This window comes from Notolepis coatsorum (genome assembly GCF_963971535.1).
Source record: "Notolepis coatsorum genome assembly, chromosome: 4".
In the NCBI taxonomy this organism is placed as follows: Eukaryota; Metazoa; Chordata; class Actinopteri; order Aulopiformes; family Paralepididae; genus Notolepis; species Notolepis coatsorum.
The window spans coordinates 62,935,095-62,961,772 of record NC_140168.1 but is presented as its reverse complement, the minus strand read 5'-3'; the positions used below and the strand labels follow the sequence as shown (position 1 = coordinate 62,961,772).

The 26,678-nt window shown below is 42.9% G+C and overlaps 1 protein-coding gene across 1 annotated transcript; it reads right to left on the bottom strand.

The window, feature by feature from the left end:
* Positions 1 to 380: 380 nt before the first annotated feature.
* On the bottom strand, positions 381 to 26,678 carry LOC311227067 (asparagine synthetase [glutamine-hydrolyzing]-like). Its single transcript, XM_084312587.1, has 12 exons — positions 26,600 to 26,678; positions 24,075 to 24,330; positions 23,637 to 23,874; positions 23,304 to 23,489; positions 23,097 to 23,198; positions 21,844 to 21,971; positions 16,111 to 16,237; positions 12,654 to 12,760; positions 11,207 to 11,307; positions 8,626 to 8,707; positions 4,813 to 4,968; positions 381 to 1,551 (listed from the first exon to the last, which is right to left on the bottom strand). The coding sequence occupies exons 2-12, from the start codon at positions 24,321 to 24,323 to the stop codon at positions 1,342 to 1,344; spliced, it is 1,686 nt and encodes a 561-aa protein (XP_084168713.1). The 5' UTR covers positions 24,324 to 24,330; positions 26,600 to 26,678; the 3' UTR covers positions 381 to 1,341.

The window sequence follows — 26,678 nt, the reverse complement described above, 5'->3', positions numbered from 1 at the left end:
GCAAAAAAATATATAACAAACTGGTATTTCTGCCATTACTATGTATACTAATAGTAAAATTTTACACTTACTGTATATTTATGTATATTTTATATTAGAATGTAACATAGGAAATGTATATCCCGGACCGTATTTTATTCTTAGGCTTATGTTTATTCTTATTTGTGACTTTTGGTTTTGTCTACCTAAATGTTTAATGTTTACTGTGAGCGATTTGTAGTGCCAAATTTCCCTCGGGTGAATAAAGTATTTCTATTCTATTCTATTCATATACTATTATCGATACATTGTCTATAGTGTATTGCCATTCTATTATTATTCTATTCTATAATTATTTAACCTGCCTGTACCCCCCCCCCCCCGCCACCTATGTTGCTATGACACCTGAACTTCCTCAAGGGGATTCATGAAGGAACACTTGACTTGTAGTACAAGGCGCCACTGGCCTATATGTTTACATGTAGCCACGTGAGTAAACAACACGTTGTTACCGTAGTTGGTCAGGAATGATATAGACACTGAAATATTACTGGTCCAGAGATAAATCCAATTGCTGATAAATTCAGAAAAGCAGCACCTAAGTAAGCAGGGCCAGACCCTTGAATCTCTATATTCCAAACGTTAAAAAACAAAAAATGGCAGGCAATGTAACAGGGTTCCCACAGACATTGCAATATGACATTCAAGGACTTTCAAGTACTTTTCCAAGCAATATTTTTCATTTTAAATGGTCCTTTTAAATGCTGTTTTTATAGAAAAAAAATCGAATCCAATATTTATGGCTTAAAACCAATTTCACACAATTAGTTACACTTTAAATAAAATATTCAATTTCTTGATTCAGAACAATTTTATCATGGATGAACAAAACGTTCAATGCGAATGGTTGATTTGAATTTCAAGGACTTTTTAAGCACCTTGTTAAAAAATTTGCTGTTTTCAAGGAATTCCAGGGCTTGAGTTTTTTTGGTAAAAAAATCAAGCACTTTAAGCACTTCAAGGACCTTGTGTGAACCCTGATGTAAATATACCGACTAACAAGTCTAAGGCTAACGTTTTTCCCAAACAAATTTTCCTATAAATATAGTCAAATTGAGCTCAGAACATGACAATCCCTACGTCAGTGAACAACACAAGAGGTTACCAGTGTAAGACTTTGTGGTAATGACGATGATGATGATGATGATGATGATGATGATGATGATGATGATGATGATGATGATGATGATGATGATGATGATGATGATGATGATGATGATGATGATGATGATGATGATGATGATGATGATGATGATGCCAGGGGACTAGCCCCCTAGCTGCCAGCTCCGTCCTGTCAGATCATCACTGGTCCTTCTCAGGCTTGTAGATGGACAGGGTCCTGGCCGACGGGTCGGTGGCATTGATCCAACGGGGCATCCAGTAGTGGGACAGCCACGTGGCCCGGCCCGGGTACAGCTTCTCGAACACCTCCCTGAAGTGGTAGGCCTCTTTGGTTTTGGGGGGGTTGTGGGGGAACGTCTTGTGAGCTTTCTCCAGCTGGGAGTCGCTGACCTGGGAGGAGAGGAGAGGATACGCTGGGTGATCACTCGTCGCTTCATTTTCTGCATTGTACCTCACTGTTTACTCATTTTACTCACTGTACTTAGACTGTACCTAGGTTGTACTTTAGATTGTATATTGTACTGTATATTGTATATATGTATATTGTATATTCCTTACTTTCTTTACTTACTTTCTTACTTACTTAGTTTTTTTACTGTATGAAGCACACTCTCAGGGGCTCATACAGAACCAAGCATTTCACCGTAAAGTATGTGTATTTTATTGTGATAATTAATAAACAAACTTGAAACATGAACTTCAATGGTGACAGTGGGGCTGGCAATTCATCGAATTTCAAATAAAATTACCATATTGGCTTCCCACGATCATGAATACAAGATAATTGAGATAAAACTATTAGCGTGTCGCTTGCTGCGTTGCTCTCGTTTTGTATGCAGCGCACCCTTCCTTCACAGCGCTGCACTCCGCCCCTCGCCCCTCCCCCAAAGCCCCAACAGTAGTTTCAGCTTGATTTGAGAGGGAGCCATGGCGCTTTTCTCCAGTTATTTTGAAATGTCTTTGTTAACTCATAGAAGCTGACAGAAAGGCAGCCTTTGGTTGAGAAGAGAGGTAAAACTAATTAAATCATCGTCATATGATGTTCTCAGATCAATGAGCAATCGTGTTTAATAATGGTGATCTCAATATCAATCGAAACAATCATGATTAGGATTTTTTCCATAATCGAGCGGCCCTAGGTGACAGCTGCTCCTCATTTCACCGGAAACAGTTACACTTCTTTTAGAATATGTTTTTTTGATCATGAACAGGATGTGTTAAACAGCGACCTTTAGATAAAAGAGCCGATCGCATTGTGCTCAGAATAATAATATAATAATAATGCAGGACCTGTTCAGAGGTATTTAATTGGCATGCAATTATACGACGTCTAGACAAGATCCAGTCACAATAAACGTACGAGCAATGTGAGAGAGTTGTGGAGCAAGTGAATGTGGACAGAGATTTGAATAAATGTGGAGGATTTGAATACGTATGCATATATCATATGGATTAGAATCCTATGTAGAGTATGTTTGTGATGTATCATCTGTGGATTCAATAAAGTATTAAAAAATTCTGTAACATTTTTCAATCTCATTGCATTATTTTGCATGTAAAATCACCCAAAATGTTAGAACTGTTGTTGTGGAAATGACTAAAGCCCTTTGATCACTATCCTACTGAATATCAACAGAATCTAACCATTTCAGATATCCAATCTACTTCCCTGAAACCCCTGATTGGCCCAACAGTCAGTTGTCAGTAGTTGTAAAGGATATCAGCTAGCTAGTCCACAAACAAGCAATGAAACTAGTTCATGTTAGTTGTTCAAAAACATCCACAACAACTGTGACCATTTACTTATCACCTGCTAGCACAGGTTAGCCAATGTAAATCTGGTCCCATGGATCTGTATACATTTGAAAGATTTGTGTATTATGATACTATCTTGACATCTCCTTTCAATAAACAGAGAGCCACGTCCCCTCAACATACTGAGAGCTGGCTGTGTTCAGAGAGGGTCCAGAAGAAACAGTTATAACAACTCAAATGATACATCTGAATCTATGGGGAAAACGCACAACAAACAAGAATATGGATGGGTATGTGGTTGAGGGAACTACAGGACAGAGGAATGATGACTGCAAAACAGAACTCAAGAGACTGTACTATAGCATTATCGAGTCAGTTGTTGGAGAAATGGATCAGAGATTTAGTGAACGCAACACTCAACTGGCTAGGGCACTTGCTGCACTCGATCCAAAGAGTGATACATTTCTAGATGCTACAGCTGTGAAGCATATCATGCACCTGTCACGATCGCCTATAATTGAGGCAGAGTATGAAGTTGCAAAACAGTTTTTCAAGACGGAAAAAGAATCACAGCCAATCGAGGAGGGGATCTGGACCACAAAGTACATTATATCACAGTACCACACATCTCTCGTGGCAATGCCCAGTGTACTGACTGCTTTCAAGCACACATTAACTTTCGGCGCCTCCACAGCAATGTGCGAGAACTCGTTCTCAACTCTATGGAAAGTTTTTTCGGACCACAGACGCACAATGCTCCACAAACGGAAGGCCCAGTTGGTTCAGTTGGCGTTTGAGAAAGACCTCACGCGAAAATGTACAACTGAGTGGAAGGACACCGTGCTGAGGAGGTTCAGTGCCGCCTTTAACTCTTCTGATGGTAAGTCATGTGTTTAATTTACATAAGCCAGCCTTGGCCCTTTTAACCCTTTCACTGCCACACGACAGAAGGTTAACCCTTTACTATCACACAACCGATGGTCGCCGTCGTGTAGCAGTGAAAGGGTTAACCGGCTGTTGTGTGGCAGTGAAAGGGTTAACCTTCTGTGTATTGTCGCAGTGAAAGGGTTAACCGTTTGGTAGTACGGCGGTGAAAGGGTTAACAATATGCTAAATATGCTGTACTCATACTGAAGTTATTCTTGGTATAGGCCTGATCATTTGCAGTTTCGCCTAATCTGTGTAGTGTTTGGGATTCCACGTGACGTACATAATGCTGTGTGTGTGTGTGTGTGTGTGTGTGTGTGTGTGTGTGTGTGTGTGTGTGTGTGTGTGTGTGTGTGTGTGTGTGTGTGTGTGTGTGTGTGTGTGTGTGTGTGTGTGTGTGTGTGTGTGTGTGAGAGAGAGAGAGAGAGAGAGAGATACCTTGTGTGTGCGCACGTTTTGTTTTGAGATCGGGGCGTGCGTGTTTGTGTAGGCGCTATTGGAAACCTGGCTGCATTGACTGTGGTCATATATTTATTGATGGCTGTTACATAACTTCTTACATGTAGAATGTCGCTGCTTTCTATCGTCGGGTCCCCACTGCAAAATTACTGTATTACCCTCAGTCATACACTTTTACTATCATGTAGGCTATTCTGGTTTTTTGTTTTCTGTGATTGTATTGTATATTGTATATACATGCACGTTTATTGTGTTCTTGTGTGATGTATGGCACATTTTATTGCTGTTATCTTGGCCAGGTCTCCCTTGCAAAAGAGATCTCTTATCTCAATGGGACTTCCTGGTGAAAAAAAAGAAAAAAAAAATATGTGTGTGTGTGTGTGTGTGTGTGTGTGTGTGTGTGTGTGTGTGTGTGTGTGTGTGTGTGTGTGTGTGTGTGTGTGTGTGTGTGTGTGTGTGTGTGTGTGTGTGTGTGTGTGTGTGTGTGTGTGTGTGTGTGCGTGCGTGTACCTCAGACTCCAGGTGGTCCTGCAGGTGGTTGTACCAGGACTTCTTGATGGACATCATGCCGTCGCTGAAGGCCTCTTTGCGCCTCCACAGGATCTCATCCGGGATGAGGTTCAGGCCCTTGAAGGAGTCTCTCAGGAGGTACTTCTCGACCCCATCCTGAGCAACACAATGGATACAGGTACTATTATAGAAAACCATTAGCTTTTCCATCAAATGTCAACACATGACTGAGTTAATGTGTTGAAGATACAATCTGGTGCGGTGTGAGTCCTGGCCGGTGCAATAGCAAGCAACCCCAGTTGCTATTGCATGTACTTATTTGTGATTCATTACACGTATATGTACATACTTACCAACTGTTTCGCCTGTTTTATAGCAACACTACTATCACCGACATCTAAGAACGGAGATCCCCCCTTGAACGGCCCTTCTAAGGTTTCTCCCCTCCACATTGCCTGTGGTGCCTTTTTCCTATTGCTAGGTTTTTACTGAGTTTTTCCTTACCTTCGCGTGGGGTATGTCTGGGAGTGTTGCATTAATTTATTTATTTTACATTTTATTTTGGATTTCATGGTGTTTTTGTTTTGTTCTTGATATATTGTTCTTCTTGACTTTTTTAAAGAAGACGTGTCCGTCTCATGGGGACATTAACGTGTGTTGTCGGGCCTTACAAATACATTTGATTTGAATTTATTTGAATAGCAATCCCTACTGGTCAGCAGGTCAGCAGCGCCTGTTCAGCAGGGAGGGGATCTGGGGGAGAGCGAACCTCTGCGCCTTTGTGTGCCTTTGTGTGTCATTAACGCATTGGAATTGCATGCCTTTTTATACCAACCCACAATATGGCATTATATGGAACAGGTGCAAAGCTCAATGACAATATATGAACCATGATTTATTGATTTTATTTATGGATATAGAATCAATATAAACTATGCACGACTGAGGCGTGGAACACAGCGTCAGTTTAAACAGAGCGCTAAAAGGATGATGTCATTCATCATCCAGAATGTGACGTTTTCTGCCATTCTCAAGTTTGTTTTATATAAATCCCGAAGTTTGCTCAAGAATGGCGTAGGCATTCTTTAGTGTGTACGAGAGCTTTATAAATGAGGCCCTTGGAAAGGAATTGGCATAATGACTAAATTGGGGGATGGGAAGAAATCTAAAATGGGGTGAAAAAAGCTACAATCCAGCATACATTTTTAAACCATTTTAGCATTGGGTTACTCACATAACGTCTGGAGCAGGAGGCTTTGGAAAAAATATCTAATTGTGATTATTTTGACTGATATCATTCACGATATTCGAGGGAATGATAATTTTCATTGGAAAAACATAGAAATTATCATGCTGTGATTTCTGCGGGTCATCTGTAACAAACAAATAGGTTTTAAGGCGGCACGGTGGTGTAGTGGTTAACACTGTTGCCTCACAGCTAGAAGGACCAGGGTTCAATTCCCTCTTGGGGACCATTTTGCATGGTCTCCCCGTGCTCGCAAGAGTTTCCCCTCCAGAATATAAACCCAATGGAAAAACATGCAGAACAGATCGTGAACGCTGTCGCGTCCCTGACGAAGATGGACAGGAGCACTTGGATTGGTCCCTGGGCACGGCCCCACACCGCAGCCCATGTTTGTTCCCGGCTGCCCTTGGGGGGGAAGGATGAGTCAAGCGCAGAGACGAAATTTCATCGGTGACCCAAGAATTGCATGTGTGTGTTCCTGTGTGTGCCACCCATCGCATGTGTGTGTCGCTGCATGACGACATTGTCAACATGTGCAATGAATAAAGACTTCTTCAAAGTCCAGTTTAATTAGATAAGATAAGATAAGATATTCCTTTATTGATCCCCTTGGGGAAATTCAGGCATCATAGCAGCATGGGGGAAGGGGGGGGGGGGTGGTACAGGTAGTAAAAACAACACAGGCAGTGTAAAATGAGTAGACTTGTAGGCCAGGACATGTCTGCAGCACCACACGACTTCATTTAAAATGGTATTTTGACACATTTCAGCTTGAACAAAGGGCCTCCTGCGATTTGGATATTGCACACAAATATATTAGGACTAATATCACTTTGGCAACCTGATGTAGAACCACTGGTCTCTAACTCACAACTGCATAGCTTGTGGCGCCCCCTACTGGCTGATTTTAAAGAGTGCCTCTGCAGTGGGCCTGACACTGTTCTCTACAGTCTCTACATGTTCTCTACAGTCTCTACATGTTCTCTACAGTCTCTAGATGTTCTCTACAGTCTCTACATGTTCTCTACATTATCTACATGTTCTCTACAGTCTCTAGATGTTCTCTACAGTCTCTACATGTTCTCTACAGTCTCTAGATGTTCTCTACAGTCTCTACATGTTCTCTACATGTTCTCTACAGTCTCTACATGTTCTCTACATTATCTACATGTTCTCTACAGTCTCTACGTGTTCTCTACATTATCTACATGTTCTCTACAGTCTCTACATGTTCTCTACATTATCTACATGTTCTCTACAGTCTCTAGATGTTCTCTACATGTTCTCTACAGTCTCTACATGTTCTCTACATGTTCTCTACATGTTCTCTACATGTTCTCTACATTATCTACATGTTATCTACAGTCTCTAGATGTTCTCTACATGTTCTCTACATGTTCTCTACATTATCTACATGTTCTCTACAGTCTCTACATGTTCTCTACAGTCTCTACATGTTCTCTACATGTTCTCTACATGTTCTCTACATTATCTACATGTTCTCTACATTCTCTAGATGTTCTCTACATGTTCTCTACATGTTCTCTACATTCTATAGATGTTCTCTACAGTCTCTAGATGTTTTCTACAGTCTCTAGATGTTCTCTACATGTTCTCTACATGTTCTCTACATGTTCTCTACAGTCTCTACATGTTCTCTACAGTCTCTACATGTTCTCTACAGTCTCTAGATGTTCTCTACATGTTCTCTACACATTATCTACATGTTCTCTACACGTTCTCTACAGTCTCTAGATGTTCTATACAGTCTCTACAGTCTCTAGATGTTCTCTACCTGTTCTCTACATGTTCTCTACAGTCTCTAGATGTTCTCTACAGTCTCTACATGTTCTCTAGATGTTCTCTACAGTCTCTAGATGTTCTCTACAGTCTCTAGATGTTATCTACATGTTCTCTAGATGTTCTCTACAGTCTCTAGATGTTCTCTACACATTCTCTACATGTTCTCTACAGTCTCTAGATGTTCTCTACAGTCTCTAGATGTTCTCTACATGTTCTCTAGATGTTCTCTACAGTCTCTACATGTTCTCTACACATTCTCTACATGTTCTCTACACGTTCTCTACAGTCTCTAGATGTTCTATACAGTCTCTAGATGTTCTCTACATGTTCTCTACATGTTCTCTACACATTCTCTACACGTTCTCTACAGTCTCTAGATGTTCTCTACAGTCTCTAGATGTTCTATACAGTCTCTACAGTCTCTAGATGTTCTCTACAGTCTCTAGATGTTCTATACAGTCTCTACAGTCTCTAGATGTTCTCTACAGTCTCTACATGTTCTCTACAGTCTCTAGGTGTTCTCTACATTATCTACATGTTCTCTACATGTTCTCTACATTCTCTACATGTTCTCTACATGTTCTCTACAGTCTCTAGATACTCGCTACAGTCTCTACATGTTCTCTACATGTTCTCTACAGTATCCACATGTTCTCTACAGTCTCTACATGTTCTCTACAGTCTCTAGATACTCGCTACAGTCTCCAGATGTTCTCTACAGTGTCTACATATTTAACACTCTCTGGATAATAGACACAACTCACCCTGGGGACCCTCATCTCCTCAGGCAGAGAGAGGAAGTATGCAGTGAACCTGTGGTCCAGGAAAGGCACTCTGAGCTCCAGACTATGAGACAGGAGGTTAAAAAAACGTGAAAAAGTAACATGGTAGTTTGATGGTGTTAGTTTAACCATCATGGTAAATAATCTACTATGATACTGCCATGGTAAAAGTCATGGATCTCCATGGTACCATTTTTGCATTTAAGTAATACCATGGTATAATTACATTTAACCCTTGATACAGATGGTACATAAATAGCAATGGGAATAGCATGATACTGTATGTTAACCCTTTCACTGCCACACGACAGCGACCGTCGGTTGTGTGATAGTAAACCTTCTGTCGTGTGGCAGTGAAAGGGTTAACCGGCTGTCGTGTGGCAGTGAAAGGGTTAACCTTCTGTCAGGATCTGAACTTTTTGGACAGTATCCTCTGGCACCATCGTGTGCTCATCGGCGGTACTACGCCGTTCTGGACAATCCTGCCACTCCTACACATGTTATCCCTGATCCACCTTTCCCTCTGTATTGCTGTACTCCCTGTGTATCTGCCATCTGTCCTGTGTGCTCCCCAGTATGTTGTATTGTGATCTAGTCTAGTGTTGTCTCAGTGTGTGTATTGGTATTCGGTCCAGTCTCTGTCTTATTCTGTAATCTGCTCCCTGGCTGTGTAGCCCCCAGCTGTGGCTCATTATCATTACCTCCTGTATATATACATGCCGCCCCCTGTTTCCAGTGTCGTGTCATTGTTTGTTGTTAGGTTTTCCCGTCAGTACCCTTCCGTGCTGTATGTGTCTGTGCCTTCCCGTACTGTTATGTCTACCTTGTGACTATGCTCAAGTAAAGCTTATTGTTATCGGAACGTCGACTCGTTGCCTCGTCTCTCTCACTCCACATCCTGCGATTGAATCCTACTCCTCTCCTAAACCCCGAATCCTCACACCTTCTGTGTATTGTCGCAGTGAAAGGGTTAACCGTTTTGGTAGTGCGGCAGTGAAAGGTGAAGCTGAAAGCTGAAGATTTATACTAATTTAGGGGATTTTACTATGAGCACAAAATACGTGAAAGACATAAGAGCATGATAGCTGACATTCACGCACACGCAGGCACGTGCGCACGCACGCTAAAAAAGATGTTTGAGACCAGGCTCATGCATGTGCCTATAAAGTATAAAGTATAAAGCTAAGCTTTGCAAAACAAGTATGCAGTCCTCAAGTTCAAGTAAAAAATTGCCACTTTTCTGGGTGCCTGTTAATTGCCAAAAACTAGTTAACTCGTTATTGCCCGCCAATCGAATATCGCCAAAAACAAGTTGGAACATTAACCCCGCCCGCCCGTTCATGTGTAACGCTCTGTAATGCCGGGGACAGGATCGCTGTGGATAACTGGAATGGCGATCAGATAATTGGATTCTTTTTTTTGCATTACATCAGAGACAAGGTAAGAACACTATATATAAAATCTTGCGTTGATCTGATATTTCTTTCTCCCGCGATCAAAGCTATCTGTGTGGACTGTGTGTGGCTGTTTACCGTTGGCTGCGGTGGGGGGGGTGAGCGCCCCCGCTACGAGGGCCATTTCATGTATGCATGAGGAGACATAATAATGATAATCTAGCATTGATTTCAGGATGATTAGATAATCAGCCGAAAAATTACAACGTGATAACTGGATTACACTAAAATGCCTTTTTCTCGTCTTTTCCTGGAATTACTCAGAATCACTCAAACTATACTCATATTTGCGGTCGGGTGGCATAGTGGAGATTGCGCTCGTCACCAATGCAAGAGGCTGCGGTCTCGACTCCCGGAGTCAGCATTGCCTGCGGCTTGGGCCGATCGTCATACTAACTCGTTTGGCTGAGTTAGCGGGTGGGAAGTCGTGGGTGGGAATCTGGCGTTGTGGACAGCGACACCTACAGGTCAGGTCTGGGCGCCTGCTCAGCGAAAGGCAGGAAGTGGTGAAGGCAGCGTGACCTCCCACGCGTTACACTTCACCAATGAGAGTCCTCGCTGCCAGGTGAAAAGAGAGCCGCTGGCTGTCTCCGCATGTGTCGGAGGAAGCATGTGGTAGACTTCAGGGTTCCCTTGTACCGACCAATAGGGGGAACATGCGCACAACAACCAGGTAGGGGAGGGGGGGAATTGGCATAACGACTAAATTGGGATGGGGAGAAAAGCATAGAAAATCAGGCGGAGAAAAAGAGGATAAACATTTTTAAAAAACTATACTCATATTCAAAACGGTATAAAACGGAAATGTACGGATGAAAAAACAATCAGTTTTTTGCATGTTGACCAGAAGCAAGTCGGGTGAGTCTAGTACTGAGTCTGGTAAGTCTAGTAAGTCCCAGCCTCTATCAGTATTATCAACTACACCCTTTCCTTAAATGTCACAGTGAATGTCACTAATGGGCCAATCACAACCCAGCACTCTGAATTACCCCCAACCCGCCCCCAAAAGAACTCGCTCATAGACAGCCTGCCTGCTATAGCCTGCCGTCAGACTGTTGATGTTAATACAGGTGCCTGGATGGATGGATGAACAGAGTGTCCCTCCCTACCCGTGTGCAGAAGTGGTGCGGTCGGCACGGAGGACGTCAAACAGGTAGAGCTCCTTCATGAGGCGCACGCTGTCCTCCGCGGCCACCTTGGGACTGGGAGCCTGGATCAGGAGTGCAGTGAGTCAGGAACGTCAGTGACAGATAGTACAGTAATGATGACTGATGACAGATAGTACAGTAATGATGACTGATGACAGAGAGTACAGTAATGATGACTGTACTGTAAAACATCCCAAGATCCAAGACCACCTTCGGCCGAAACTCCTTTCACTTTGCAGCAGCTTATGACTGGAACGCTTTTCAAGACACCCTTAAACTTACAGCTCTTACTGCACTGACTGCCTTGAAGAATATACTCAACACGCTCTTAGTAGACCACTCCTGCACTTGCATACACCCTCACACACAACATACAAGCACTCATTCATCTTCATACTCGCACATAGACACATCTGTTTGCATACACATGCACGCACACACACACACACACACACATACACATACTTTCACTCCCCCCTAATCCTCCCCTGTTTATTTCTTTTGTACACACTGTGCATGTGTTTATTTGTTTGTTTGTTTATTTGTCTATTGTGTATGATTCTTAACTGTGTTTTAATTTTGTTATTAATATATATATATATTGGACCAGATCGACATTGTAAATAAGAAACCTGTTCTTAATGTTTTATCTGGCTAAATAAAGGTAAAATAAAAATAAAATGACTGATGGCAGATAGTACAGTAATGATGACTGATGACAGATAGTACAGTAATGATGACAGATAATAATAATTCATTACATTTATATAGACACTCAAAGCACTCCCCACAATGTAGGGCGGAAATAGCCTCCTTCACCACTACTGTGTTGGATTCTGTTACCCCGCTCGGTGGTCGTTGCGGCCTAGTGGTTATCCAAAAGGCCTTCCCTGTTAGCCGAGGCTAGCGATGTTGTGGCATTTCCCTTCCCCCACCCGCGAGGGTGAGGAGGGATTTCTGCAGTCAGCTGCGTTTCAACGACTGTCCCCGTTCCTCCTGTCGAAGTCACTGTCCCCGTTCCTCCTGTCAAAGTCACTGTCCCCATTCCTCCTGTCAAAGTCACTGTCCCCGTTCCTCCTGTCAAAGTCACTGTCCCCGTTCCTCCTGTCGAAGTCACTGTCCCCGTTCCTCCTGTCGAAGTCACTGTCCCCGTTCCTCCTGTTGATGTCAAAGTCCCCGTTCCTCCTGTCGAAGTCACTGTCCCCGTTCCTCCTGTCGAAGTCACTGTCCCCGTTCCTCCTGTCAAAGTCACTGTCCCCGTTCCTCCTGTCTATTCTTGCCTAAGCCAAATCATATAAGATATGCTCTATGTTTATAATGACCTGGAATTATGGTGAAATCCAAGTATATTCAAGTCCCCCACTAAGGGCCTCCAGAGCCCACTTGTTGGAGGACATAGAGGACTTGCCTTGTGGAAGTAAATGTATCCCTGGGTCAGTTCATCTGCACCCTCGCCTGAGAAGACAACCACACTGTCCGTCTTCTCGCGGATGTACTTGGACACCAGGTACATGCCTGCAGAGAGAGACATAAATTAAATGATTACATGTATAAGAAATCTGATGCAGCCACATGCCTGCAGGGAGAGAAACGCAGGGGAGGAGGGATGAAGAGGACGCAGAAACACGTAGGTCCACTTTTCCAACATTATTACTGTCTGAACACAATTTACTAATGAAATACCGGCAGTACTCTCTCAGATCACAATCCTGCATTAGTTATGACTGATCAAATTACCCCCTGGATGGTCGTGCACTTAATCATTTCAGTAAAGCAAGAAGGAAAGTTCTCAATTGCTCTATGCTAGCAGTCTCTTGTTGTACAGTTTATTAGTTAGGCTTTGGTGCCACCTAGAGGCCATTCTATATAATATAAATAAAATGTGGGAATTTGATTATGAATTATGAAGAACTAGGAAATCACTAGGAAAACGGTGTGCTACTAGTAGTGGTACAGTCATTATTTACACAGTATCTTTGCTTATAATGTGTCTCAGATCAGTTTTTTTCACAACAATGTGAACAGTACTTCTGTATGACAACTATTAAAGAAACTTGAAACTTGAAGTACAAATCACATGGAATCTGGTCTTTTCAATTCTGATTTGTGCCACTTTCATATATGGTCCTAAATCAGATACAAGTCTGCTTTTTTGCAATGTGACCTCAGTCTGAACAGTCATATTCATCACAGGTCTGTGAATACAAACATGCTGACAGCTGTGATGGAGCTGGTCAGTGGAGGTACAGTGCACCTCTTGTACTTATGTACAAACAAGGTTTGAGGGGACGTATCATAACCGGTCTGTGTTTGAAAGCATATTGAAAGAAGAAATGGCTCTCTTTCACCTCCTCCTCACCCCTATTATCATCTGCTTATGAATTAGCTGTCTCCACTGCACATCAACTTATAAATTAAACCATAAACTTTGTTTTCAGTGTGTTCTCCGTGTTTACTTCCATCTTTGTTATTGTTAATTTGCGCATGTGGGTGAGTTCAGGAGTGTAACCACTGGTCACATTAAAAATAAATTATAATAATGTGAACAGCCAAACAAAGCAATCAGATCTGAGCAAGTATCAGAATTGAATTGAGCACTAAGGCTTGTAGTGTGAACGTATACATTCATGTTGGTAATGTGAGTTTGACATAATTTACCCCGGAGTAGGTTTTATGTAATATATAATATCTTAACCCTTTCACTACCACACTACAGAAGGTTAACCTTTCACTAGAGTAGTGTGGTAGTGAAATGTTAACCTTCTGTAGTGTGGTAGTGAAAGGGTTACCCTTCTGTAGTGTCGCAGTGAAAGGGTTAACCCTTTGGTAGTGTGGTAGTGAAAGGGTTAACTCAGGAGAGGGCAAAAGGCCCAGATCCACATGGTTGAGGGGGTCTGTACTGAAAACAGATTTCTATTGGTTAGCTTTTCAGAGGGTCTGTACCGCCAACTGATTGTTATTGGTTAGCTTTTCAAGAACACCTACTAATCTCCTGGGATTCCAGTGTGATTCAAATTAGCCAATCAGGAGGAAAAGGAATGCCGCTTGCCCAAGCACATTTCTGTCAAGGTCAGTAGACACATTGAACATTGATTAGCTGCAAATCACCAAACCCACACTTTCAGAGCTTTCAGAGATTAAGATCTGTCTCTTTTTGTCCACAAGTCTTTTCATTTCAGGCCAAAAGGGACAAAAGATGACGTGGTTTCATTATTGTGAGGAGAAGCCGATTATTTGAAGTAGATGCCTTAGCAGAAGTAAAGGCATATTCTGCTCATTTGAAGAAGACTATCTGTGCATTGCAAGCTGGGGGCTACTTCAGTACAAACCCCAGAAGGCACTTGTAGCCTACTACCAGTGTTTTGGTATTTGAGACATTAGAAGATTGAATTATTAGCTTTCGTTAACTAGTTATTGTCAATCGGGGTATAAAGCATGGAAGTATAAAGTATAACATCACATTTAAGTCCTCATACAGTTCACTATGTTGTGAAACAGTTTGGAAGCTGCTCCGTGGGACACATGCCATGTAATATTAACTTCCACTGGCATTTCTAATAGATCCTAAAAAGGCCAACATAATTGGTCTTCATCGGGGCATAACAAAGGTACTACGAGTTTACCCTTTATTTATACAAGACACATCATCACAGGTGCCCAGTAGAGGGCAATCCCATCTCATTAACAAATTATCAATCAATCAATCAAACCATAAATGAATATGTAACATAGTAACACAGAAGGATGTAATGTTTTTTTTGTTTTGTTTTTTTACTTGCGCATGCTCGCTTTGCTAACAAACACTAATAATGTCTTCTTCCAATATCAAAAAAAGAAAACTGGTTGGTGCAATTTCTTTTGGATGGACAAATTAAATAAATTAAATGATTAAAGGAACCATTATCAAATCTCTTAACTCTGAATATACCTGTACACCCCTCTGTATTACTGCTGAATGATGTTTTTGAGTGTGCAGTACATCCACAGCTAAAGAGATTGGTTTTATCGGGTATCACAGTGGCTGATAGCATCACGATGGTTCCAACCGGAAAAAATGTGCCGGAAGGTCTGGATTCTTACATATCTCGATGTGATTTATCAAGAAATATCTACAGCAAGAATTTTGGGTCTCAATGAATCCAAAATGACAATGTGGTTAGAAGTGGTGGAGAGAATAAAAGCTAGCATATAATGGTAGTGTCTGGTTAGGAGCGAGGGATAATGGATGGATTATCCAATGGGGGGTCCGGGAGGGGGGGGTACGAGCTAGAGCATATGTGTGTAGGGTATTAGATAGCAGGTATTAGGGGTATATCCTGTATAAGACATTTAACTAAATGGTGATTTCATTGGATGTGCACTGTTAATAATGCTTGTATATCTTATCGTGTGTTGTCATGTTTGTTTATATGTTTGTTTAAAAAAGAATAAAAAAATAGAATACAAAAAAAATGATTAAAGGAACACGCCAACATTTTGGGAAATGTGCTTACCGTCTTCTCCACAGTCAGACAAGAAGATAGATACCATTTATATACATTTCCTCTCTGTGCGTTCAGTAGAAAGCTATCTGGCTGCAAGCTAGCCTAGCCTAGCAAAATTAATGGACACGGATACAGATCAGCCAGCCTAGATGTTGGCCAAAAACATCTCTCCCGGAGTTTTAAGCTAGGCTAACTGAGCCATATCCGCTTCGATTAGTTTGTGCTAAGCTAGGCTATCGTGCAGGTGGATAGCTTTCTACTGAACGCAGAGAGAGAGGAAATTGGTACCCATCTTCTTGTATGACTCCGGAAAAGACGGTAAGCACATTTCCCATAACGTTGGCGCGTTCCTTCAACAGTTCCTTCAACCCCCTAGCTCACCGACTGAGGCACGTATGGTGGTGATGTCATAGGTCTCCAAGTGGAAGATGACCTCCTCTACGGCCCGGAGGCCCTCCTCGCTGGTGAAGTTCACCTCGTGGTGCTCACTGCCAATGTAAGCCGCCACCTGAGGAAAGCAAACAAGAATGTATGTGATGGATCAGTAATGTGTTGTCTGTTACTGTATGTTACATGTTTCAAGTTTCAAGTTTCAAGTTTGTTTAATAGTTGTCATACAGAAGTACAGAATACTTTTATACAAAATGCTTCTTACTGTTACGCTCCAGAGACTGTGCTAGACAAGATAAGTATGAAATAAAATAGTATAGCATGTAAAATAGAAGTAAAAATAGAAGTCACAGTGTTCAGTATAGACATATGTACAATGTTCGATGCAGAATAGAAGTAACTGAGTTACCATACAATATACAATATACTATGCAATGTACTAATATACAATACTATATAGTGCAAAGCAGAAATGGGATGAGGTACAATTTAGGTATAATTTACAGTAAGGTGTACGAGTTGTAGTGCAAATCCTTTACCAATAAATATAAAGTGTGTTTAGGTGATCTAAAGTGTGGAGAGTGGGTGCTGCAGTGTGTTGTTTGTTTAAAGTGAGTGTGTGCATGTGGATGTGTGTGCTGTGTGCATTTGATGGTTGTTGCATAGTGTTTATTGTTCGTTGAGCAGCCTGATGGCCTGGGGATAGAAGCTTCTTCTGAGTCTTTCTGTGCTCGCCATGAGACTCCGGTATCGCTTGCCTGACCGCAGCAGTTCAAAGAGGCAGTTGTTTGGGTGGCTGGAGTCCTTGATGATTCTCTTAGCCTTACCCCTGCACCGCTTGTTGTAAATGTTCTGGAGGGTGGGAAGCCCCCCTCCAATTGTGCGTTCGGCTGAACGTGTCACTCTCTGTAGTCTGCTTCGGTCTTGTGCAGTGCTATTCCCAAACCAGGAGGTGATGTTGCCAGTCAGGATGCTCTCTATTGTACATGAGTAGAAGTTCTTAAGGATCTTCTGACTGACTTGGAACTTCCTTAGGCGCCTGAGGAAGTAGAGGCGTTGTCGTGCCTTCTTCACAACACTGTCAATGTGTGTGGTCCATGTCAAGTCCTCGGATATGTGGGCTCCGAGGTACTTAAAACTGTTCACTCTCTCAACCGGTGCCCTGTCGATGCTGAGGGGGCTGTAGTCCCTGACCCCCGACCTCCTAAAGTCCACAATCATCTCCTTTGTTTTGCTGACGTTCAGGGAGAGGCTGTTCTCCTGGCACCATCCCGCCAGGACCTTGACCTCTTCCAGGTAGGCCCACTCGTCGTTTGCAGAGATCAGGCCCACCACTACTGTGTCGTCAGCAAATTTGATGATTGTGTTGTTACTCCGCTGAGCCACACAGTCATGTGTGTACAGGGAGTAGAGGAGGGGACTCAGAACACAGCCCTGGGGGGCCCCTATGTTGAGGGTGATGGATGAGGAGGTGCAATTGCCTGCTCTCACCACCTGGGGTCTGCCCGTCAGGATGTCCAAGACCCACTGGCAGAGGTCATAGTTCAAGCCCAGGTCCCTGAGCTTGGCTATGAGTTTGGAGGGTATTGAATGCTGAGCTGTAGTCGATGAATAGCATTCTCACATAGTTCCCCTTCCTCTTGTCCAGGTGTGATGCTGCTGTGTGCAGCACATGGGCTATGGCGTCCTCCGTGGACCTGTTGGGGCGGTATGCAAATTGCAGGGGGTCCAGGTTGATGGGGAGGGAGGAGCAGATGTAGCCCTTTACTACTTCATGGCTATGGAGGTGAGAGCTACAGGGCGGTAGTCGTTGAGGCAAGCAGGCTTGGATTTTTTAGGTACAGGGACGATAGTGGACTTCTTCAGGCAGGTGGGGATGACAGCCTGTTCTAAGGACAGGTTAAATATGTCAGTGAATACCGGGGCCAGTTGGTCGGCACAGACTTTTAGGACGCGGCCGGGGATGCCGTCCGGTCCTGCTGCCTTCCTGATATTCACTTTTTTAAAGGTCCACCTCACCTCATGCTCTGTTACCCTGAACACTGAGTCTCCATCAGCAGACCCCACCCCCCCCCATTGCCGTGGCTTGTAGGCTGGTGTTGTTATTACCAGCCTCAAACCTCGCATAGAAGGTATTGAGATCATTTGCTAAGGAGATGTCACTGTTCAGTTTGAGGGAGGTGCCTTTGTAGTCTGTCATCGTTTTGAGGCCCTGCCACATAGCTCTGGAGTCAGCCTGTTCAAACTGAAGTTCAATTTTATCCCTGTAGCGCCGTTTTGCCTCTATTACGTTGTATCGCGCCACCTTGTGGTCATTCATGTTGTCTGCCACCAGGCCGGTGTTGTATGCTGTGGTGCGCGCTTTCAGAGCTTCACGGACGGATTTGTCTACCCAGGGCTTTTGATTTGGGTAAACTTTAATTATGGTAGTGGGGATTGTTTCTTCCACCAAAGTACAAACAAAGTCCAGCACTGTCTCCATGTAGTCATTAATGTTATCTGTGTTGTCACGGAACACGCTCCAGTCTGTGCACTCAAGCGCAGCCTGTAGCGTCTCCTCTGACTCCACATCCCATTTCTGCACCTCTCGCGAGACTACCGGAGTGCTCTTGTTTCTTTGTTTATATTTTGGTGAAAGAAAGATGGCCGCATGATCAGATTTTCCGAAGCCACTAGCAGAATGAGCCTTGTACCCACCCTTGAATTGCGAGGAACAGTGGTCTAAAATGTTACCGCCTCTGGTGTTACAAGTCACATGCTGATAGAAGTCCGGCAATACCTTTCTCAGATTGGCGCTATTGAAATCACCCACAACCACAATAGCAGCATCAACGTTAGCTGCCTGGAGTTTGTTTACCTCGTTGTGGAGCCTGGAGAGCGCGTCACCAGTGTTTGCTTGCAGTGGAATATACACTCCGACCAGGATGATCGACGTTAGCTCCCTCGGGAGGAAGAAAGGTTGACACTTGATGGATATATATTCCAAGTTGGGGGAGCAGTGGTTCGAAAGTTCCTTCACGTTGGCTGGATCGCTCCAATTGTTGTTCAACATGAAGGCTATTCCACCTCCACACTGTTTGCCGGATTCTACTGTTCTATCCTTGCGGTGAATGAAGAAGTGTTCGGCCGGTTGGATGGCGTGGTCTGGGATGTCCGGCGTCAACCACGTCTCGGTGAAGCAGAGAACATTGCAGTCTCTAACGTCTCTCTGGAATTGAATCCTTGCTCTGATGTCATCTAGTTTATTGTCTATTGATTGTACATTGGCTAGCAATATACTGGGTAGTGGTGTTCGGTGTCGCCTGGTTCTCAATCTGTTACGGACTCCAGCTCTCTTCCCTCGCCGCCTGGATCCTTTGTTCCTTGGGTCGAGGTCACGACCTGATGTTCTCAAGATCTCAACAGGCCATTGTTGTGGTTCAGAGAGCTGATCCAGAGAGTAATCCAGTTGGTAAGTTTCCCGTAATCCAATGTCTATGAGTGACTGACGGTCATACACATTAAATGCACCAACAGTTGGTATAAATCGTTGCGGCGCCATCTTCACATGTTTCAGTGGAATCGTGTTGCTAGGGGACAGCTTGGACCAATGTTCATTTCCTGTCAGCTATTGATATTAGAAAACAGGAAATAAACTTTCATTTCGAATGTTTATGTGGTCAATAGGGCTGACCTTCGAAGCTTTTTTTGGCAATCGAAGCTTCGGGGCCGAGCTTCGATTTTAATTCGAAGCTTCGAGAGAGAAAAAAAATCTAATATTTTTTTTTTTTTTTTTTTTTATCTTATGTTGTGGGACTTGTACAGCACTTTCGTAAACTTTGTTGTTTTTAAATGTGCTCTATAAATAAAGTGGGTTGGATTAATTAATTAAGTAGCCCCTTTCGTGACTGTGACGCATCCAACAAGGTTTCACTCGGCTGTGTGATTTAATTCAAGGTGGATCGCTGTTGTTGTTTGAACAACTTCAGATTTCATGGGAACTACCAATCCCCCAAATCAAGAATGTTTAAGATGAATGAAGTAAGATTTTGATTATTTGAAATATGGCCTGTGTAGACTAAACTATGCACAGAATTATGTCAGTCTACAAGGTCCGGATTCTACATGGTCCGGCAATGTAGACCTTGTAGACTCCACTACAGACCAATTATCAGTGAATGTTCATGCATTTTTAAGAAGGGCAACTTCCACAAAAAAACAAAGAACTCACCAAAACATCTCAGTAGCACCTTATCTAAATGTTATATTTCATATATGGAGATTCATATTTATTTATGTATTGCATGCATTTCTACATTTTATTTCCTATTTTGTTTATTCATCCCAGTATCTTTCTTTCTTATGTGTGGAATTCTACAAGGCGCGCGCACACACACACACACACACACACACACACCTACACACACACCTACACACACACCTACACACACACACACACACACACACACACACACACACACACACTTACATTTAGTCATTTAGCTGACGCTTTTATCCAAAGCGACTTACAAGTTCTGTACGACAAGACAGCAAGAAGGGTACAACTCTATCAGCTGAGTAACAATGTTCATCAAAGTGTTGTGTGTTACAGTGTAGGTTAGTTTATTAGGACAAGTGCATGACAGTAAGGTTAGTCACGGTTAGATTTTTTTTTTTTTTTTATCATTTCAGATAATGGTTGAAGAAGTGAGTCTTTAGTCGACGGCGAAAGATTGGACGGGATTCGGCTGTCCTAACTGGGATGGGTAGTTCACACACACACACACACACACACAAATCGAAGTTTAAAAAAAAAAAAAAAAAAAAAATGTTTAACTTCGATTTTTTTTTAATGTTCGAAGCTTGTGCCATCGAACGAAGCTTCGAAGCTTCGAAGTATTTAAGACAGCCCTAGTGGTCAAGTTGACATACTGCCCAAGTATGCCTTCTCCTGCTTTGTCCAGGGCAGTTCCCAGGCTCTCCCCACAAGACATTAGAGACTCAGAGTCCCTCACAGTTGTTCGATCCTGCCTCAAGACCCATCTCTTCTCCATTGCCTTCTCCTAACCTCCCCCATCAATAAATCAGACCGGCAAATCTGAGTACTTTGACTTTTCCCCTTGCTTTTTTCTGCTTTTGGGGGAAACACAGACACTGTTCCTATTGATAGCCATTGTTTTTAGCCTGTATAGAATCGGCAGAATGCTTACATTGTTTTAGAATTTGTGAAAAGCTTGATCCATTTTCAGGCTTCTACAGTCTTCCCTATGGTATTTCCCCATTCAGCTGCAGGATATTTCCTCAATTCCCTACGTGGACATTTAATATTATGCTTCTGAATCTCCAAGTCACTTAAAGCTAAGAGGTAATGACTATTTCTGGGGCTTGGTAGTCTTTGGCGTAATTTATATCCCTGTTTTATCCTAAAGTTGTAATTTATGAACAAACACCAGCTAATCCCTGTTTATTCCTTGAGTTGTTTTCCCCCAAAATAGAGGCATGGCGATTTCTGCAGAACATCACCTGGCTGTGTATATATGTGATTGTAAAGAGGTTTGTGGACATGTGTAATGTTTGTACACGCTGCATTTAAACACACCTGTAGTTTGAATTATGGTGGTCGAAGAAAGATACAAAATGCTTATCTTCCAGTCCATCTACAACTCCAGTTCTTCCAAGGTCAATATAATCAACATTTCTAAAAGACTTTCAAAGAAATTCCTGGTTATACAATAGTGAACATACCTTGCGAGCAGCCAAGATGTCCGGGCTGTCTTCTGACCCGATAGCAAAGGTTTGGATAGGATACTGCAGCTTCTCCTCTTTGGCCAGTTTCACCAGTGTAGCAGCCACCAGGCTGGAGTCAAGACCACCTGGGGGAGGGTCACAAAGCAGGGTTTAAAGGTGCTATAGATAAAAAAAAATATGTCGAGAATCATTAAAACACACATCTCAAACAACCGGAATTCTGCAAATCACGTTATGATTTCTCAAAAACGCTACTGTTGAGTGACTGAAACACTAGCTAGCTAACAATTCACCTTGATTTCAATGGTGAAATCCATTTACTGATCAGTTGCTCAGTTGCTGAGAAAATTGCGAAAATATTATACTATATTGAATATTATTATATTATATTACATGTGGTTAAAGTAACACATTTTGAAGAAGCCCATCTGATTATTCGCTGAAAATAACTAGCTTTGAAGCCCAACATTTTTCTTTTCTGGAACCGGGACAGCTCTAGTAATCATGCTTCATGCGTTATGCTGCCTTATTCACTACCATTAACATTCTAATTCATTCTAAAAAAGAAAACTGCTTACATTTTTGCTTCAAATATGTTGACAATCAAAAACTTCCTGGATGGCCTGAAAGGACTTACATATCATATCATAACATATCAGATTCAAAGATTAAACTATCCCTTTAAAGGAATATGGCAGTAGTTCATTGTGTTGTATTTAAATCCCACCCAATAGGTTGTAGTATTGTAACCTTGTATCGTCAGCAACTCATCCTGCAACAAAACAACATAAACAGTGCCCCCTATCTTTACTACAGTTACACATTTTATTTTATTTTTTTATTCTATTTATTTTTGCGGTTTCTGTATTTTTCACTCATCCCAATTTAGTTGTTATGCTAATTCCCTTCCTGGTCGTTGCGCGCATTGCCCCACTGTCGGCCTGGGAAGAGTGTAGAACTACCACATGCCTCCTCCGATACATGTGGAGTCGCCAGCCGATTATTTTCACCTGACAGCGAGGAGTTTCACTGGGGGAACGTAACGCGTGCGGAGGTTCACGCTATTACCACCAGATCCCCTCCCTGCACCCCGACCGACCAGTAGGAGTCGCTGTTTACAACGACTGACAGCTGGATTCGATCCCAGAGTCTCTGCGGTGGTAGGCGAGTGCTTAGTCCACTGCGCTACCCAGCCGCTCCTAAAACGACATGTGTTTAAGCAACACAACATGCTTACAACATTCAATTACCTGACAGAAGACAACCAATCCTCCTGTGGGCCATGAGCCGCTTCCTGACCGCATTCTCAAACAGGGTCCTGATGTTGCTTTTCACCGTCTCCTCGTCAAAACCTATAGGCGGAGAGAGATCGCATTCCAATCACACTAGTAGTTATCTGACCGAACAGAAAATGTAAAGAAAGGTGTTACGCAACCGCAAGGTGTTTATTCACGCACCTGATTGGAGCTTCTCGGCGGTGTCGTAGATGGCGTGAGAAGGCTCCTGCGTGCAGCAGTGGAAGCGACCCGTCTCGGCGGACTCCACCTTTCCGTTCTGCTTCAAATTAAAGGTCTCAAAGTGCCCAGGAAGAAAGGGAACTATGTTGGCAGGTGTAGACATGGAGTGGCTGATCTCAGTTAGACCTGGGGAACAGAAGAACACAAATGGATGCCAACTAGGGTAGAAAGAAAAGAGGCATATAACATTTCTCGCCCGGAAAGAGCGGGGAAGACAGGCGCTTGGAGGGGTAATAAAATCACCATCTCACCCCGACACCTGACTCTAGTTACCTTTGGCTTCTGAGGAGACTGCAAGGAACCCGTCGTCCGTGAGGAGCTTGAACAAAGGGCGTACGCCGTACGTGTCCCGTCCCAGGAAGACTTTCCTGTTGGCAGTGTCCAGAAGGACGAAGGCGAACACACCGTCCAGGAGAGCGGCCATCTTCTGGATGCCAAAGCGGTCGTACAAGTGGAGCAGAATCTCGCCGTCCACTTTGGTTTGATGGTCAAAGTCAAACTGGTTCTTGAGCTGGACGAGAGAGACGGAAGAAAAAGCACAAAGCCACAGGGACTTTATTACATGTAGTTATTGCAAAAAATCTCGGTTTGTTGCATAACAGGTGTGCAACTCTCTATACAGTTTCTACAGCATCTGTTCTCGAGAATACACATCAGTTCAAGTCGTTGTCAGTGGGGTCAAAGGGTCAACAGGTCAGAGGCCCACCATACCGTGAGGTGGTTGTAAATCTCTCCATTGTAGCACAGCCAAAGGAAGGGGAACTTCTTGATGCGCATGGGCTGCATGCCATAGAGCTGGTCCACGATGGCCAGCCGGTGGAAGCCGAAACAGCAGTTGGTGAAGCCGTTCACATTCTCAAAGCGAAAGGCGTCAGGACCCCTGTGGGCGATCTTCATCGCACTGGTGCACTGGACTGACAGGCACTCATCACTACCGAATACAGCCCATATACCACACATGTCCAAGCTGTGTGTGGAGAGAGAGAGAGAGAGAGAGAGAGAGAGAGAGAGAGAGAGAGAGAGAGAGAGAGAGAGAGAGAGAGAGAGAGAGAGAGAGAGAGAGAGAGAGAGAGAGAGAGAGATTGATTGGAAACTTTAATTAACAGATTGCAGAATGGGTACAGTACAGTACAACTCAATACACACAATTGATAAGGGGATGCAGACCAGAGAAAGACTTTCGTCTTGTTTACATCAGGGTCCCCCATTTTCAATTCATAATGACATTTATGACATACACAACATACAGGTATTCAGATATAAAAATCTAATCGAATCATCTAATCTAATCTAATCATGACATTTATGACATACATGACATACAGATATACAGTAGTACTGTTACATTTGTGACATACAAGATATGCAAATATAGAGTACTGTTAAACAGAGATCCTAACAGTAAATATATACATACGAGGGGGAGGGAAATGTACATGGGGGGGGGGGGGGGTGGGAGGGTGTTTGGACATTTACGGGGCCAGTTTCAAATTGCAGCCTCCAGTAGGACTAGGTGCTCTTTTAGAGCGGTTTTGAAGGTGGGTAGGGATTCACATTTTTTTACGGCTGTGGGTAGGGCGTTCCACATTGATGTTAAAACGTGTTTAGTCCCTTGTTTGAGCCGAATCTGGGCTGAACATGATTTGTGGAACTCCCTCTGGTGTTGTGGTCATGGTATTCACTGACCTTTGGGAAGTACCTCGACATGTACATGGGTACCTTAGTGGTGTAGTGTATCTTGTAGACCAGGCCCATTGCAAGTTGCTGTACTCTGTCGTCTACTCTAAGCCATCCTAGGTTGTCAAAATGGGCAGGGGTGAGGTGTGTTTTAGGGGTAAGGTCAAGCAGTAGTCTGACCAGTTTGTTTTGTGATGTTTGTAATCTTGTTTTTAGTGCCTTTGAGGTGCTTTGGTACCATGAGGTGCAAGCATAGACGTAGTACCCTTGAATGAGTGCTCCTGCTAGAGTCTTCAAGGTATTCTTGTTTACCAGGGAGGAGATCCGGTACAAGAATCTTGTTTGTTGGTTGACTTTTTTGATTACATTGTTTGCCCTTTTGTCACAGGAAAGATTTGCCTCTAGGATGGACCCCAGGTATGTAATTTAATCTTTCCTTGTGACAATATTGTCACCCACTGTAACAGAGAAGCCGTTGGTCTTGCTGAGTTTGTTATTTGATCCTAAGAGAATGGACTCTGTTTTACCCAGGTGTAATGATAGTTTGTTATCAGCGAGCCAGGTGCAGATTCTGCCGAGTTCTGAGCTGAGGGTTTGTTCAACCTGCAACTTGTTCTTGTCAGAGACCAGCAGGGCTGAGTCGTCCGCGAACAGGAACAAGTTGCAGTCACAAGCTGATGACATGTAATTTGCATAAATTAGGAACAGTGACGGTCCTAGTATGCTTCCTTGTGGAGAGAGAGAGAGAGAGAGAGAGAGAGAGAGAGAGAGAGAGAGAGAGATGTGGTCACTGTAAGACAGGTGAGGTCGAGAACAAGGTGCACTTTCTCCTACATTGTGAAATAATTTACAATATTCATGAGTCATTAATTTAAAAATGTACAGAAAGAATCCCAAACTTTTGTCAATTAAGAAACAATTCCAAGTCCTCCTTGGGGAGGGAGTCACTGCTGGACTAGCTGCCCAGTATGTGTCAGTATGCCAGTGTTGCAATAGTCAAATAACTACATGCACTGTATTATATTACTAATTAACTTATTAGAGTGAACTTATTTTTTACAAATTATTATTATATATTTATTTATGAATGTATTTATTTTTCTAATTTTAAGAATGATCATTCTACATTGTAATATGTTGTAAACTGCTTTGACAATACTGTTAACTTTTTTACATTCACCATTATAATAATTGGAGAGAGAGCGAGAGAGAGGAGAGAGAGAGAGAGAGAGAGAGAGAGAGAGAGAGAGAGAGAGAGAGAGAGAGAGAGAGAGAGAGAGAGAGAGAGAGAGAGAGAGAGAGAGAGAGAGAGATTGATTTACACGATCACATAGTAAGATAGCAGGCTATTTAATACAATATAATGGGGGCATTACAATTATTTCAGCACTTCAAAACTGAATGAGACTGTGTAACATACCGTAGTGTGTATGTACAGTAGTAGAGCATACCCGGCGTGCACTTGATAATAAAGTAATATCCACCCCCAAGAACAACTATAAATGTGTATTAACTGATCTCGTACTCACCAAGCAGCCTTGTATAATAGATATACGCACCTTGATGTGATTTTGTCCTAAAGAAGAGTTTCTCCGGGTTGAAATGAGGCAGCGTGACTCGGCTCCAGCAGCAGCACGG